The 17634-nt window shown below is 45.8% G+C and overlaps 1 protein-coding gene across 1 annotated transcript in view; it reads left to right on the top strand.

The window, feature by feature from the left end:
* The window catches only part of ube4a (ubiquitination factor E4A (UFD2 homolog, yeast)), a 62334-nt gene extending 46854 nt beyond the window's left edge, over window positions 1-15480 (top strand). Inside the window, exons 14-20 of the mRNA XM_070894513.1 lie at window positions 2092-2192; window positions 3192-3305; window positions 4523-4697; window positions 7656-7836; window positions 8699-8846; window positions 9470-9627; window positions 9764-15480. Of these exons, the coding sequence (XP_070750614.1) occupies window positions 2092-2192; window positions 3192-3305; window positions 4523-4697; window positions 7656-7836; window positions 8699-8846; window positions 9470-9627; window positions 9764-9899 (1013 nt within the window). The 3' untranslated portion in view covers window positions 9900-15480. The remainder of the gene's footprint in view (window positions 1-2091; window positions 2193-3191; window positions 3306-4522; window positions 4698-7655; window positions 7837-8698; window positions 8847-9469; window positions 9628-9763) is intronic.
* The last annotated feature ends 2154 nt before the right edge of the window (window positions 15481-17634 follow it).

Raw genomic sequence — 17634 nt, 5'->3', positions numbered from 1 at the left:
CACATCTGTAACTATCTTGTGATTGTTGACAAATATACAGAGAACATGGCATTGGAATAAATTGCATAAGTCAGGATCTAACTCTGTTTTTTAACTGGATTGTGCCTGAGGGACCAATAAGGTATTAAACCTAGGTACTGACTCACTTTACACTAGGGGGATCTTGGGGTTTGAATTTCATTCTGTCAGCCTGTAAGATGCCAAATGAACGAAGGTGTTTATTCTCTTTGCCCTTTTTCCGTTCTCGCTATTCCCCACCTTGATGTTTGGTTTGAGCCGTCATGCTTTGATTTGTTACTGATTTTAATGTTGTTCCTGGTGGTACTTACTGCTGCGTGAGTTGGGCTGTCATTTGAAGTGGAATGCGTGTCTAAGGAATTAAACAGAGAGTTTCAAAATATACTCTTCGAAGTTTCCCGTGAATCCATTGGTTTGAGACTTCTGTTTTCCTAGTCTTCCAACAGCCTTTATTCCTTGCTGCACTACTGTTCCATGGTCATCAGGTTCCCTCGGTGCAAGTGGCCATTCTTCAAGTAGGTGCCTAGGCAGAGAGTGTCCGAGGTGAATTGATCCCAGAGCATCATAGCGTAGCCCAATCCTGCCCTCGCCTGACGTCCGTGCCCGTACACGTCCAGGAAGGGTTGCTGGGGAGCTACCAGGCGTGCCAGCCATTTTCTAACCTGTGACGCTGAGGCTAATTATGCCGTCACTGCTACAAACTCACTTTGAGTTTGACCTCAAACATCGAAGATCAAACGTGGGACTTTTCTGATCCGTATGGCTCAGGTACTGAATGGATAAGCTTGTTGGGACAGTGAATGGGGAGGGGCAGTGGGGTGGTGGGGAATGAAGGGAGGAGTGCTTGGGGCAAATTGTTCAGATGTATCTGGCAGGCTAAAAATGCCCAATCTGAAATAACTGGTACAAAAAATCTCAGGCTGTTTCTGAAAATGATGGGGATACAGCACCCTGTGGCAGAGCCACAGAGTGTAAGGTATGGGTTTATGCCTGAGCTTTCTCAATGGACTGGATTTGTGACTGGGAAGTTGCTGAGCAGGAGTCGAGTGTTTCTGTACAGGTTAATAGAAGGGGGATATCCTCATTCAGCTATGCTCGAGCATCTCAGAGCAGCAGTATTGGCGGAGGCATGGGCCAGTAGTGAGTGGCCTTTTTGGCTTCAGTTGATGGGTGGTAATGGATACCAGAGAAACGGGGCAAAAATAACCTGGCAGGTAGATTACATTGAAAGTATTAGTGGGATTCCGGTCAGTAAGGTACAGAGACATTCAAGCTCGAGAGGCAGAGCAGTATAGAGCCACAGGACTGATCCAAGTATTGAGTAACAAAGAAAGATTGGAGGAATGTTGGTTTGTCAGTCTTGAAAGGGAATGACTGAAAGGGGGCCTCATCTTTATAAGGTACTAAACGGTAAATCCAGAGCACGACTTCAAACTGCACCACAACGATACGAGATGAGAATACGGGGACAAACTGGGGAAAGGCAAATGGAGGACTGATGTCAAAGTTCTTCGCGACTGATCAACATGTTAAATAGACTGGGTAGGGAAAAAAACCCTGGAATATTTAAGAAAAGCTGAATGCTGTGAAGAGAGAGGCTGAAGGTTTGTCCTCGATAGTGAACGAAGACGGGCAGAATCTCATCCCTATCTGTGATATTTTGGTGGGTTGGCAGGAACCCGAACATCAGATTCGTCAGTGCATCAGGTACCCAATACTGTACGGAACACTTGAATGACGACAGTATGTCTGAGCACTGAAATGTTCTCGATTTCTGCCTTTTCCGCCTGGCTCATATCCTAAGCAACCCACAACTCAAGTTAGCTAACTCCTAAACAACGGTAAAGTAGATTTAATTTTTTATTTTATTTATTCATTTTTGGGATATGGGTGTCACCCAATTATTGCCCTTGAACAACTGAGTGGCTTGCTTGGTCATTTCAGAGTGCACTCTGTGTGGAGTTACATATATAGTCCAGACCGGGTAAGGACGGCAGATTTCCTTCCCTAAAGCACATTAGTGAACCAGGTTCTGAAAGTTATCGCTGTTAATGACGTTTTCATCTACTCCAGGTGACCCGCATCAGTTTGAACAAAAGTTTAACTACAGGCGACCCATGTATCCTATCCTAAAGTACATGTGGGGAAATGACAATTACAGGCAAAGCATCAAGGTCTGTATTTTTATTTTGTGTGTTTAAATATGTCGTCTTATCCTCCGTCACCTTCTGCACTAAATATCCTCAATTCAACCCTTTTAAAATATTTTAAGAACATTACCTTCAGTGCTAGGTACTACTTCAGGAATATTTTTATTCTGTTGTCAATATTGAAGTATGGTGTGGTAACAAACCTTGTATCCAGAACGGTAAGTAATGGGTGCAGTTGAACAAATGGTCTTAAGCTTAGTTAACACATGCTGTGTCCCTACTCTCACTTTTGCTCGGGTTCATTGCCAGCGAGCTGCAGCGGGCATAAAGTAAATGGTGGTGAGGAAAGAGGGCGTGTAGGAGTTACATGGGCCAGTTATAGCGAGGGATCGCGTTTCACCACGCTTGAATTTGTTCTGACTGCTGGCTTTTCAGATCAGAACCTGCATGTTGGTGTGTGCGGCAACTTTTAAATGACTATAGTAACCACTGGAAATCACCTGGCAAGCTGTTTGCAATGGTTGTTGTATGTAGGTGAGGCAAAGACAAGCTGCCTGTCAAAGTTTAGTTTAAAGATAACTTGGTTAAGGGTCTAACCAGTTTGAAGTTTGAACCGTGCACCCCTGGTCGAGTGTCGCTGGGAGAGACTGTATGGCCGGTGTGGGAGATTGGAAAATGTCGCTCTAATGCAGTAGCGGGTGCTTTCTGGTTTTTGGGACAGAATAGAACAAGCTTTCCTCTGCTCCTGACTGTGCTGCCAACCTGGGAGTGCTTGATGCTGACACACGGTGCTTCAGCACTGATACCCCTCATCTTGATAAAACACACATTCAGATCTAATGAGGCTGCTCTGTAACCTTAATGTGGTGGTGAGGGACCTCCTCTGAAGTTCAAATCTAACATCTGGTAAACCAGTGAGCTTTTTTTATTTATTTACAGCTCTCGGAACTCTCGTGATGGCATAGTTTAAGTTGTTCTCAGCCGCGCAGCTTTGAACTGTTCTGTTTTCGTTTTGCCTTACAGAAGTTGGCTGACTATGCGTGCGACAACCTGGAGGCAATGAACCCTCCTCTTTTTCTCCGATTCCTCAACCTGCTCATCAATGATGCTATCTTTCTGTTGGATGAAGCTATCCAGGTATCTTGTGCAGACCAATTGCTTTGATTGCTATGTTTTGTCCTATGAGGAGAGACTGATTAGCTTGGGCCTATCGTCTCTGGAGTCTAGAAGAATAATGAGAGGTGAACTCATTGAAACATTTAAGATTCTGAGGGGTTTGAGAGAATAGATGTTGAGAGGATGTTTCCCCTGGGCTGGAGTGTCTAGAACCAGGGCGCTCAGTCTCAGGGTAAGGGGTCGGCCATTTAAGATGGAGATGAGGAGGAATTTCTTCACTCAGAGAGTTGTGAATCTTTGGAATTCCCTACCCCAAAGGCCTGTGGATGCTCAGTGGTCGAGTATACTCGAGGATGAGATAGATAGATTTTTGGACTCTAGGGGAAGCAAGGGATTTGGGGATCAGGCGGGAAAGTGTTGAAGTCGAAGATCAGCCATGATCTTAATGAATAGCGGAGCGGGCTTGAGGGGACGAATGGTCGACTCCTGCTCCTAATTCTTATGTTTTCATTTGAGTATGGTGCACATTCTTCTCTCCTCGTATTCAAAATAAATGGGAATGTGCAGAGTGAGAAGTTTAATTGCATATATTTTCTTACACCTGTCTTCCCTTCTGAAGTTACTGACTCATTGCTGGGTCAGTACCACAAGTACCAGCAACCCCTCGTACCCCTCGCAAATAGAGATGATTCTTGTGAGTATCAACAGACTATTCAACTGTCGAGGACGTCACAGCCAAGCCCAGTCCTGTCCTGACAGGATATCCACACACCTGGACTTTCCAGTTGGCTTCCCCTGGATGGTACAGGCACATCATGGCTGACTTTGTCTTTCTCGTCCCTCCCTAGCCCAGGGGCTTTGAGGGCAGTGGCAGTGCCTGAAGTTGTGCTCTGTTTGCAATGAGCTAATAGCACAGACCAAGGATGGCAGCTGTTGCTTTCTGCCCCTGTAAAGCTGAGCACTGCACCACACGGTGTCTTTATCCAATAAACCGTCGGAGCAAATGGGGAGGCTGTAAATGTTTGCATTTCTGATTGGTCTTTTCAAAAGGCAAGTCATTCAGTCGAGACTAGCAAGTAAGCCAATTGCAGGAAACTGCCAAGTGTTGCAATAGACCTGGGAATTAATGGCTTTTTGTTTCTGTCTCCAAGCATTTTAAGTTGGAAAATTGTGTCACGGGGTACTGCAGTTTGATATTTGAGGGTTTTATTGGGTTTTTTTTGTGTTAAACTTTGCAGTATTTGAGCAAGATTAAAATCCAGCAAATCGAGAAGGACCGAGGGGACTGGGATAACTTGGGTCCCGAGGCTCGCAGAGAAAAGGAAGGCAGCCTTCAGATGTTTGGGCAGCTGGCTCGATTCCACAACATCATGTCGAATGAAACAATTGGCACCTTGGCGTTCCTCACTTCAGGTCAGTGCTTTTGAAATGTCAGCTACGGAAAGAGAGACCAGAACGAGCGGAGCTTTGGGATCTGATTTATCTCTGAAGGTCGCGCAGCTGGACTTGTGTAAACTCCAGAGGGGTTTGAATCTCCCATTGTTTACCAGCCCAAGGGCAGATAAATCTGTCGGGGGTGTAAAATATACCTTGTTTTCTTCTTAAGCTGTTGAAAAGGACATGTATGATGCAATGGCGTTGTATTGTTTGGATTCAAACGCCATGCTTGAATGACAACTTGTGAATTATTATGCTCTGGAATGCACTGCCTCAAAGGGTGGAGGAAGCAGATTCAATAGTAACTTTCAAAGGGAATTGGATAAATATTCAAACAGGAATATTTACAAGATTGTGGGAAAAGAGCAGGGGGAGTGGGACTAATTGGATAGCATCTTCAAAGAACTGGCACAGGCACGATGGGCCGAATGGCCTCCTGTGCTGTATGATTCTATGAAGTTGGAAGACAGAATAACTTTACAGTGAATAAACCCTCGTCCAGCAGAAAAGCAATGCCCTAGGTGCATGAATGAAGCACCGTGGCTGCAGTGTGCACCATCTACAAGATGCACTGCAGCAACTCGCCAAGGCTTCTTCGGCAGCACCTCCCAAACCCGCGACCTCCACCACCTAGAAGGACGAGGGCAGCAGGCGCATGGGAACACCACCACCTCCACGTTCCCCTCCAAGTCACACACCATCCTGACTTGGAAATATATCGGCCGTTCCTTCATCGTCGCTGGGTCAAGATCCTGGAACTCCCTCCCTAACAGCACTGTGGGAGCACCTTCACCACACGGACTGCAGCGGTTCAAGAAGGCGGTTCACCACCACCTTCTCAATGGGCAATTAGGGATGGGCAATAAATGCCGACCTTGATAGCGACGCCCACATCCCATGGATGAATTTTTTAAAACTTTAGCATTAAAACCTATCGTTGCTAAGAAGCCCCAGGGATCTGTGTAGATTTAACTTACAACCGCTTCACCCCCGCCCCTCCGCCCAATCTCCCTCGAGCTGAGGGTGTGGTGTTTCCCAGGAAAATTGGAAGAGAGTTTGGTGCAGTGGGACCTGGGAAGGGGATTTGCAGCTGCCCTTCCTCCTCTGCAGATCTCGGGCCAGACAGATGGGGATTAAAAAGGGGAGAAATTTGTAACATAATGGAAATGACCCATTTTTGAAAAAAAAAAGTTATAATATCACCAATAAGAAGAAGCTGTAACTTAATTCAATTTCAAGCCTTGCTTCTGGAGAGCAGGGCAGATTGTGGGAAGCTGTGCTCTCTGAGCAGAGCCTTGCTGGATGGGAGCAAGAAGCGGAGATCGATGTGCTCCAGATCGCCAGCCCTCGCTGAATTTTGCCCAGTATTTCTGAATAATTCTCCCTCTAGTTGGTTAATTTTTGATGCCCGCGATGTTGCGCTCCAATTTTTAAAACAAACAAGTGTTGAAAATCCCTCACTATTTTTGTTTCAAGAGTACAAATTAACATTTAGAAACTGGTGAGTGTTGCGTGAGCTCAGCGACGACCTGTGACTGACTTCAGTAGGCTGAGCAGCAGAGGCAGTCTAGCCTGGCAGTTGTGAAGCTGCTGAGACATCACGCCTCCGTGCTCCTGGCTCTCCAACGCACAGGGCAGGCAGAGAAAGTGCAGTCTGATTAGGAAGCCAGTCATCTGTGCATGCCACAGACACACTTGCCCTCGAGTGTTAATCAACCGGAGTCTGATTTTTATTTTAACACTTGCAAATTTGCGGTTCAGTTGCCAGCCTCCTAATCTGAGCGCCGTGATTGTTCCACTTCCGAGGCTTAGATGTGGAAAGGTCAAGACTGAACGCTAATCCCTGGCCCTCGCTGTCTTAATGCTGCTCAATGAATGCACTGGAATGCAAAGGCAGTGAGAGCAAAGTGCGTGTGATGAAACGTGCTGCTGCACTCTAGAAGCGTGGCAAGATGTCCAGTCAGCCTAGGGGCTGCTTCAGAATTTACAAATGCAAAGTACTTTTGCATGTGAATGCTTGAATATAACATTTTATCCTTAAGTATTTCTGCCTTCCAACTTCATAGAACCAGACAACACATTTGGCCCATCATGTGCCAGCTCTTTGAAACTACTATTCGTTTTTTTCCGAAAGTGATGGACTGTAAGTTTGGATTGGTATTCTGTGGAATATTCCCTACCTATTGCCCAAAGTTCACTGTGACTTTGCTCGTTCCCAATGTTCTGAATTGGCTGTCACTAAGGTAAATTCAAACTCCCACTTTTCCTGTGGATACATTCACAGTGCTGGCTCATTACTAAATCACTACACATTGCTGCTGTACTTCTGTGTTTCGAACAACATCTGTACAACATCAACCCATCTTTTATGTAGCGCTAAAGTAGGGACAGCAGTCGGCCATTCAGCCCCTCCAGCCTGCTCCACCATTCAGTGAGATCATTGCTGATCTGTACCTCAACTCCATTTACCCGTCATGGCTCCACATCCCTCCATACCCTTGCCCAACAAAAATAAGTCCACAAAGTAGAAGGTCCAAAATATGATCATCTGTACTGAATGAGCTGAATTCAGCCAGGGCAGCAGTTGGGAGATTGCAACTGGGCTCCGTGCCCCTGGGCTGGGGAGGGGGGAAATCCGGCAGAGTTTTCGGTTCCTGACCGCTATTCAGTGACCTGTGAAAGTGGGCCTGGATGTTGGGTGAGGACAGGACTGAGCTCGGCTCTGTTGTCCCCAGTCTAACTGTCTGCTGACAGTTGCACAGGCAGGTGAACAGTGGCCGTTTGGGTGGTCAGTGCCCCGGGAACTGTACCCGAGCAAGGGTCAGCGCCTACAGGAGAGAAAAACGGAGGACCCTTTTTATTTATTTATTTTTTGTTGAAAACTACCAACACACTGCAATTGGTTTAGTGACCTACCGTGATTCTCTCTGGCAGAAATCAAGGCGTTGTGTGTGCATCCCATCCTTGCTGAGCGGATCATCTCGATGCTGAACTACTTTCTTCAGCACTTAGTTGGGCCTAAAATGGGTGCCCTCAAAGTCAAGGATTTCAGTGAATTTGACTTTAAGCCACAACAGTTGGTGTCTGACATTTGCACCATCTACTTGAACCTGGGGTAAGTGACAACAGTTCAAAATATAACTTCAATCTCGCAGAGAATAGCTGTAACCTGATTCCCTGATTTGGGGTATGCCAAGTTGATGCTCGATTACTAAAGACTGAAAGGAGGTTTCTGATAGCTGAGAATGCTGTAAACCACAATGGGTGGTCTATTAATTTATCCTTGAGACCTTTTAGTCCACATCAAAGATGTTACTGTAATTAGGATTCAAGACTATGGAAAATACAATAAAATACTTCTCTCCTCTCTCCACTCAAATCCTTTCAGTCTCTATACATATCCTTTGCCAATTGTTAGGTTTGATTTCCTCTGTGATTTGTGTACTATTTTAACATACTTTAAATTATCAGGATAGCGATTACTTTAAGATTGGACAGATGGAGGGGGGGGGGGCTTGTTCATATGTAAATCCAGTGCATTAAAAAAATAACGCACAGAGGAAACTCAAAGTCATGAGCAAGCAGGCAACTGATCTTCTCCCAAGTCTTTGCCAGCGCTGTCTGTATGTAACCCTCCAGAAGAAGGCGTGTAGGAACAAAGCAAAGTGACCATCAAAAACACAAGATCTAAATTGGAATTGACTTCTTCAACAAGAAGAGCCAGTCTCCATGGCACTGGCTGGATTTGCTGCTGTTTTCAGCATTTTGATGCTGTTGGAACCTCTTTTTTTTTTAAACTGCACTAACTTGCATGCCATAACACTCCATGACAGAATTTTTGTTTTAATTGCTGATCGAGAATGCAAATAAAATGAGCTTCGCCTGATATTTGTGATTGAAGCCAAGCGAAACATTTTAACGTGATTGAGTTGCAGTAGCCTCTCATTCTTAACCCTGCCCTCCCCTTCCTCCACCAGAGTGAAGGAGAGTTTCTGTGCTACTGTGCCAAAGGACGGGCGCTCCTATTCCCCAATGCTATTTGCACAGACTGTGAGGGTGCTGAAGAAGATCAACAAGCCTGGCAACATGATCATGGCCTTCAGTGAACTGGCTGATAAAGTGAAGGTAGGTCGCAGGAATATCGTGCGTCCCCAGCGAGTCACACGAGCAACTCGTTGGCTGGACTGTCACTGAACAGCGGAGGCACGAATGTCTTCAGATGGTACATCGTCTGGCGAGTGAAGAGCCTTTTGGAGCCTTGTTGAGGTTGGCACGGCACACTGCATCACCAACTGAGACAGCAGCATGTGGCAATGGGATAATTTTCTGAATTTTCCTCTCTGTTGCATTCTTAATTAACTGTCGGACTGTAAGTAGATGTTGGTGGACGCTAGCACTCTCCCTGTAGGGAGAAGATTGTGAAGGGAGTCGGTGTCTTCTGGATGCCTACGATTGGCATTGGAAGTTGCCGCCTGGCTGTAGAAGATGCACAGCCCAGGACAGACTAGTAGAGGGATGGGAAGGGAGGAAAGGATAATGTGCATCTCACTGGAGGCTATATTGGGTGGAGGGTAATTGAACTGCCAAACTTTAATCACCATAAGAGTTGGCAGAGGTTCCGCCCCGTCTCCAGTGCCTGCAGCTCCAAACAAAGCTATATTTGGACCGTGCCCGAGTTCAAGGATGCTGCCGCCTCTTGCTATAGTACCGTTCTTGACCACAAGTAACATTGATACTCTGCCAATCAGTCTCTTGCAGACCTGCAACAGCAGGAGGAGGAAACGTTTGTAGACGCACCGGACGAGTTTCTGGATCCAATAATGAGCACAGTGATGACTGATCCCGTTATACTACCCTCCTCCCGGGTGACAGTCGACAGATCGACCATAGCTCGGCATCTGCTCAGGTAAGGAATTGAGGTGCAAGGAGGCAAGTTAATTCCAGTGCACTGCTGATGGCCATGAACTTACGTTTGCCGCCTTTACCCAACTTGTATTTTAAACCCACTCTCAGCACGATTTTTGTTTTTTATTTTGTTTCAGTGACCAAACCGACCCATTCAATCGTAGCCCACTCACGATGGATCAGATCAAAGCAAACTCAGAAATAAAAGAGAAAATTCAGAAGTGGCTGGCAGAGAGGAAACGACAGATGGATCAAAATGGGCAGACAGAGTGAAAAACCAAAAACAACAAACGGGAGCGTACCAGTTATGGAACATTCACTGCCTGCTGTACCAGGACTACCCAGGGACTGTACCTTAACGGCATATCTTAATCCATCGTCGCACCCCCTGTTCATTACCGATCAATGTAACGAAATGTTCTTGTCGTAACTGTGCAGGAGGTTGGTCCAGCACTGCCCCATTTTTGCTCTTCAGCAGCCAGCTGCCAACATTAGCACCCGGTATTCAGTATTTTCCTATCGATGTAGCAGACTGGAAGCCAGACCTGTGGAAAGACCTGTTTTTTTTTAAAGTCGAACTAGGTGGTTGTTTTAAAGCTGCTAACCATTCAGTGGCTTTGAAATTATGCTGTGCAGTATTGATGTACTTCTGTGAAATTCCTTTTTTCTGTTTTAATGGGCACATTAACTTATTTTAAACGGGTTAAGGACTCCACTTAAATAGCAGACACAGGAATTTGGTACACCACTGCAGCACAGCATCGTTCCCAGACCGGTGTGTTTTGTCCTTCAGCGCATCAGAACCACTTTTTGGGAAGCCCTGGGTGGACACTGATGTGCACTTAGCTATCTGGATGCAAAGGTTCTAGAGGCACTGTGTAAAAGTGGGATGCGACTAATGGTTACCCAGCTGCATTGGTGAGCTTGATCTCTCTAACTATTGTGCATGTGCTAATGCCGGTACCATTGTGTTGTTGCTGTAACGTTACTCTGCCATTAGTCCTGCACAGAAGAACGGGTAACTTTTTTGTTGTGTCGCTTACTTGGTTAAGAAATCGACTTGGTTAAGAAGTTGAATCTTGCATGCCAAGATTCGCATAAAGGGGCAGCTGGGAAGTCTGGTACACCAAGAATCCCATTTTGTGCTGTAGTCCACGACACTGGTTGTGTAGGGGGGAGTCTCTGCAAACATGGGCGTGCTCCAGGACATCTGCAAGTATTGCCACACCCTTGGGAACCCAACCCCTTCTCCACCTCTGTCAGCATCCTAAAGGAAAACAGAATATTGCAGGAACGTTTATTTTTTCCGTTATTAGCTTACAGCAGCAGAACTAACGTACTAGTAAGTCAACAAATAGTCAAGTACAGAATGCAGAATTCGCAATAACAACAAATAAAACCGTATCCCCGGCCCCAGACAGACAGATACCCAGTGATTTCGCGGATCCCCTTGCGGATCTCCGTTTGGAAACCCATGTGCTGTACCAGAAAACCTCAAATGATTTGTGTTAGCTGTGCCTGCCTTATAAAATGTCTCCATTTATAAGATGCTTTTTCTGGAAAACCCAAAGACCCAGAGTGAAGTTTAAAGGCTTACCGTGTGTCTGCAAGAGACTCAACGCAGTTTTCTTGCAGAAGGTACTGTTCATGTGCAAGGGAGTGAGTTTTTCAGATTCCTGCTTTTCCCCTCTTCTTCTCGTACAGCACACTGACCTAAAAGATTGTACTGTCAGTGACCGTCTGTATTTCCAAATCTTGGGGGGGAGAGGGGGTGGGGGGGTTTCCTTTCCTTTCCTTTCCTTGCCTCCTTTCCCTGACGCAGATGAGAGTGGATACTCTGGTTATGTAAATTAGTACTGGGTTGATGTAACGTGTGACGTCAGGGATGTGGACGGCAAGTTATGGATACCTAGTAACCTGTAGCAACTGCAAAGCATTTTAAGGCTCTGTGAGGGTACGGTTGTTGAATTTATTTTTTCAAATAAACAGCAACACGACTAATAACCCATGAGCAAGCGAATCTAAAGGAATGGTGATGGTCATTTTGTGCATTCAGTGGTCTATATTCTGAGAGGTGCTATAGATTTTTATTTTGAGTGTGCCACCAAATAGTAGCACTTTCAACAAACAATTAAAACAAATTTATATATATATAAGTCTTTGAATGGACTGGTACTTGGGTGATGTCCAGTGAAGTTTGATGAGACTGAGTAATGTTATTGATTCCTGGTCCTGCCTTGTTCACTGGGCCTTTGAGAGAGCGTACGTTCTGACCATTTGCAGAGAGTTTAATTTTATCGTCTTTGGGAACTGTTCCTCTCTTGCACAAACCTGTGTAGGCATGTTTTAAATCCACTGCCCCAGCTATCTCCACGCAATAGCTTACTGGCTGCTATGTGCCGCGTGTTCCGTTAAGTTGGACCGCACCACTCTTCCCCCATTTGTGGACCGTCTAAGAAAGATTGCTGGAGATTTTCCTTGAGCTGTGCACTCTCACTTCATCCCACCAAAGGTTTATGTTTTTTGTTTGGTTTTTCCGTAAGGATTTGCGGAGATATACTAATTGTTAGAGAGAGAAGAGGATAGAATGTGAATATTTGATTTGCTGCTATTTTCAGCTGCAGAGGAACTCTTGCGTTAATAATCCATCGCTGTAGGATTAAGAAATGGCCGTTACTATCCTGTTAAAAGTGAACTTGATCTCATTGCATTCTTATCCAACTGGAAACAGCACAGCTGCAACACGGATGTAGTTGATAGTTCAAATTCCCACTGACAACTACATCGACAAGTTAACTAGGCGTGGCTCCCTTTTCCATCTGCCATTTAAAGTTTTGTGCCGTGTACTTTCATGGTGGTGCACTGTAACAATGGATGTCGGGTATGTTTCTTTAAATCACCCTCAAACATTGTATTAACTTCCTTCATTCGCACTGCAGTGTTCGATTCCCACTTGTTTGGAGTTGCGAGACTTGAACAGACAAAGACATTTTTCGAGGAAGTTTTAAGAGGTTGCTTGTGTTGAAGGGTCTGTGGAATAGCACAGAGGTGAGCTAAACTTTCTTGTTCCTGTTTGTTCTGCATCCCTGCTGTTCTCGGGAGTCTGGCGCGACTGTAGCCTTGACACTACGCTGAATGGCACTGACTTTTGAGGGCTGTAGTGACGTGGCTACGCAGATGTCTAAACTGTGAAGTTCTGGGGTATCCGACTTCTCCATCAAGGCTCAGAGAGCAGGCGCTGTGTGCACAGGGTGCAGTGGGGCTGAATAATCCATCGCTGCTACTGACCACCATGCTTCTGTGGAGGGTGCTACACTGATTATTTAGAAGGGGAAGGGGTATTTGTTCAGCATTTCAGCAAATCTTAACACTCCCGATTTCTTTGGGAACGCTGGGGCACATGCACAGAGATGCTTTTATTTTGCCTGTGTACTTGGAAAAAATTCATAAATTGGTGCCCATGTACATTAAAAAAAAACTTGATTCAAGATTAAAACTCCATAAGAGATTTGATATCCTTTTTTTTTAGCTCTTTTTCTAGGTGCCTCTTTATTGTTCTGTCACCACCCCCACCACTCATCTCCTTGACTGGGAATATGGACTGACGGCATGTTCTTGCTGGTCTTGAACTGTCCAGCGGGGGAGGCGCAGAGCAGCTGCTGTGTGCCCTGTCCTTGGTAAACTCTCCCCACAGTGTTCCCTCCTCACTTAGCCCCACTGGGAAACCGTTCCCCGAGCAGATTGTTCAAACGTGTACCACGACTGAGGAAAGTTCAAGCATTTGAAGCGTGCCATGCTTTCTGCCCACATCTGATTTACCGGGGGGAGAGAAGTCTTTGCACTGGCTGCAGACTGATGTGGCTACAAGGCGAGCTGATCTTCCGGCCCAGTCTTTTTACTTGTGTTCATTAAACAAGTTCTAGGTTCACCAGAAACCTGCTAATTTTTTTAATTTTATTTGCAAGCATAGCATTCAAAACCCCTTAACAATTTCTACCCCTTGGAGCAAGGTAGCTGTCAGGATAATGACTTATTTATAACTTCAACCTGCATTTCTCTCTCTCAATCTCTGAGTTCCATTCAGTAGAACCTGGAAGGTATTGCGTGTGTTGTGTTAAAGGCGCTAGTGATGCTGTGGCGGTTTATCTTGGAAGGAGGACATTTCGCTGCTTCAACAGCATTTTTGCAAAGTGTAGTAATAACTTAATGCAAAGGCTATCCGATTGCAAGATAAACACACACGTGTAACCTTAACCTTGCAGGCCAACTGAAAATGGACCAAAATCACGGTGTGCTACAAAAGGATCCCTGTAGCTGCTGTAATTGGGGAGGTGTCCTCGCTCTCTGCGGAGTTTGCCCCACCGCAGGTGAGCTCAGCCCTAACTTCGCTCAGCATCCACATGCCGCGCGTTTTCACAGTCAGGAGCAGCAGACCTTGTTTGTGTATTTTGTTCTCTCTCGCTTCCGCCCCCTTTCCAAAAGCCTGGAAATACTGCAGCCAATTGAACAAGCGCCACTCCCACTAGCCCCACTCTCGCCCGAGATCAGTTAACGCAGAGCTGATGGAGGGAGGGACCAATTTTAACTTTGGTCGCTCGTGTAAAGCGGGCGGTATCGGATCAGGTCGCCCGTTGTACATCACCCCCCCCCGCTTACATTTCTATTGAGGTCAAAACGGAAATGGCAATCGGGAGAGGTGTGTACGACGATCCAATATCGCCTATTTTACACTATCGATAAAGTATTGATGCTCAGAGTACTGCACCAAGTGGCGAAATTACCGCCTGAGCCATCTGAGGGAGATGGGGGGGTTATTTTTAACACTGGGGCGGGGCTGAACGAGCCCAGCCTTCAAAATGTTCTTCTTTAACCCGGTGTGAAGCAGCATGGTACCCAAGGTGCTGTCCACAATTTGGGACTTTTCAAGCCGCTTCAGGCGTGTTGCCCTGTGCAGTACAACCGCACCGCACTGTGCCAGGTACTTGCTGACCATAAGACCAGTTGAAGATGTCTGCAATTCCTTGCTTGCAAGCGACGCTGTCAGTACGTGGGGACACCCAATTGGCCGAGCGCGGGAGGGTGAATAGGTCGGAAAGCTTTCTGTAGAAACTGGCGCTTGTGCACACTGGGAATATTGCTTACCAGTGGGTTAAATGCTCAGTGTATTAAGATGCACTCTGGATATGGCAACGTAGTAGGCACCTGCGATTTTCCCAGAGGATGAGGACAAGCCTACTCAAGCTCTTGTATCTTCCAGTAAATGGCATAAAACCTTTGAGTAGTTAGTTTCCTATATATATATCTTTGTATACCTCAGGGCTTCCTCAAATGCCAGCTCACCACTGTAAAGCCACTAGTTTTTCAAGCGTTTGCTCATTGCTCAATCCTCCCAACACCTGGAATCAGCCTAAACTCTCTTTGCATTGAATGCCTCCCCTTGAACCGTGGCCATCTGAGCTGGGCACAGCATGGTACAGATACCTCTCTCGAAATTCTACAGGACCTGTCCGAGGAGAGAACCTATCTGAAAGCTGTTTTTTGCAATGGATATTTAGTGGATGGTTCTGAAGTGGGGGCTGGGTTGGATGATTAGTAATGGGTGGATCTGCCCTTCAGCAGTGTGAATGGGATTCTCTCTCTGGGTGTGGTGTACAAGGCTAACCAGACACAGCAATGGAACACAAGATTCCAAACACGATTAGCATTCCACACATGATTTCTAATGCTGCATCTGTTTTAACAAACTGGTATAACAACAGCCGCGAGGAACAGCCAAGTTGGGTAATCAATCTGGGCTTTGATGTTTGTTAAACTGTCTTAAAAGTAAAATAAATAAATACTGCATTAAGCTCAACGGTCTGAACCATTTCCTGAATTGTCCCTAAAAGTTCCGCAACCGAAGTGGATCAATTTTCCGTCCTCGGGGTCTAACCCCGTTGTCTTGTAGAGCATACAGCACTGGTCAGTTGTTTCGTGACAGGGTGACTCCAATGGAGCGCTGGTGCCTTATTGTGCACATGCCCTAAATAGAAACATAGAAAATAGGTGCAGGAGTAGGCCATTCGGCCCTTCGAGCCTGCACCACCATTCAATATGATCATGTCTGATCATTCCCTCAGTACCCCATTCCTGCTTTCTCTCCATACCCCTTGATCCCTTTAGCCGTAAGGGCCATATCTAACTCTCTTTTGAATATATCTAATGAACTGACCTCAATAATTTTCTGATATAGAGAATTCCACAGGTTCACAATTCTCTGGGTGAAGAAGTTTCTCCTCATCTCGGTCCTAAATGGCTTGCCCCTTGCCCTTAGACTGTGACCCCTGGTTCTGGACTTCCCCAACATCGGGAACATTCTTCCTGCATCTAACCTGTCCAATCCCGTCAGAATTTTATATGTTTCTATGAGATCCCCTCTCATTCTAAATTCCAGTGACTATAAACCTAGTTGATCCAGTCTTCTTATGTCAGTCCAGCCATCCCGGGAATCAGTTTGGTGAACCTTCACTGCCCTCCCTCAATAGGAAGAACGTCCTTCCTCAGATTAGGAGACCAAAACTGTACACAATATGTGCTTGGAACTGGATTTGTCCATAAATGAGTCATTCCTAACCATCTCCCCAACTCGCCCCTTGAAAACGAAGGTGAAATGTATATCGAGTCACCCGTTTTGAGACATAATTGATCCAAGAGTCTTGTTAGGCCTGTATGATTGTCAAATAATGTAAGATAGTTTTCTATGGTTAAATTATTGGTTCACTGGTTTAAATGAGAAAATTATTTGCTTTACCTACACTGCTATGATGCAGTGCACTATGCATTAGCTGCACCAGCCCTGTAATGATCTGTTTACACTAGAAAATAAATACGTATTAAAGATAGTCAGAAACAACATTAAAATGACTGCTGTGCATTTTAATGCCTGTGGACTGGAGTTGATCTCTCTAGGAAGAATGGATGGTGCCCTAATTCTTGATTTCCTGTTCTGGGAATTATGAACGTTGCTGTCCCAATGTAAGGAGAGTGATGACTATTCGCCTCATTAAAATGGCTTAAATTTAGCAATCTACTGCATTGGTTATGGGTTCAAGTCCTACCCCAGAGACTTGGTCCATAATCTAGGCTGACACTCCAGTGCAGTGCTGAGGGAGCGCTGCACTGTCGGAGGTGCCGTCTTTCAGATGAGTCGTGAAACAGAGGTCCCGTCTGCCTCAGGTGGACATAAAAGATTCCATGGCACTATTTGACAAGTTCCCCCTGGTGCCCCGGTCAAGATGGCGGATGGGATAGCAGCTCCTGAGGGAGCTCTCCCCGAACAAACCTTCCTCTGACCATCTGATGCTATCCTCCGCCTCTTTCTCCCTCAAACCTTCCCCTCCTCACTGTCTAAGCCCCCCTCTGACCCTAACTTCAACCCTCCTCCAAAGTATTTTACCTATCCCTAAAACCCTAAAATCCCATGCTGCAAAGACCCACTGCACATCTCCCAATCTTCCAGGCCGACGACCTCGCTGCCAAGTCCCTCCAGTTAGACCCTCGCTTCTTGCTACCCTCTGGCTGACTCAGCTGCTCCACTCGACCCCTGGCCATCTCAATGGCGGTGAGCCTCTGACCAGCTTCAAATCCAGGTTTGAGGCTTCCCTCCAGCGATGTTCGGGCCTTCATCCCTCAATCAACAGTTGATCTGGTCATTATTTCATCTGGAATGCGGCTCCCACAACTATCAGAGAGACACACCAATATGGCCTGCCACTTCATTTTATTTCAGTTTCCTCTCCAGAAGATGTGAACTCGCACATCAATAAATACCTCACTGGCTGAGAAGCTCTTTGAGTTGTCTGGAGGTGATAAAAGGTGGTATATAAATGCAAGTTCTTTCTACAACTCGTGCTGGGTTTATGGATCAATTGGAGTTGTCAGCCGTATGGTTCCTCGACCCGTGGTCTTCCTTCACATGTCCGCCTAGACAGTATGTATTTACAGCACAAACATGTCATTCAATAAACAG

Source organism: Pristiophorus japonicus, chromosome 11 (assembly GCF_044704955.1).
Source record: "Pristiophorus japonicus isolate sPriJap1 chromosome 11, sPriJap1.hap1, whole genome shotgun sequence".
NCBI lineage: Eukaryota > Metazoa > Chordata > Chondrichthyes > Pristiophoridae > Pristiophorus > Pristiophorus japonicus.
This window is presented reverse-complemented; position numbering and strand designations above follow the sequence as displayed.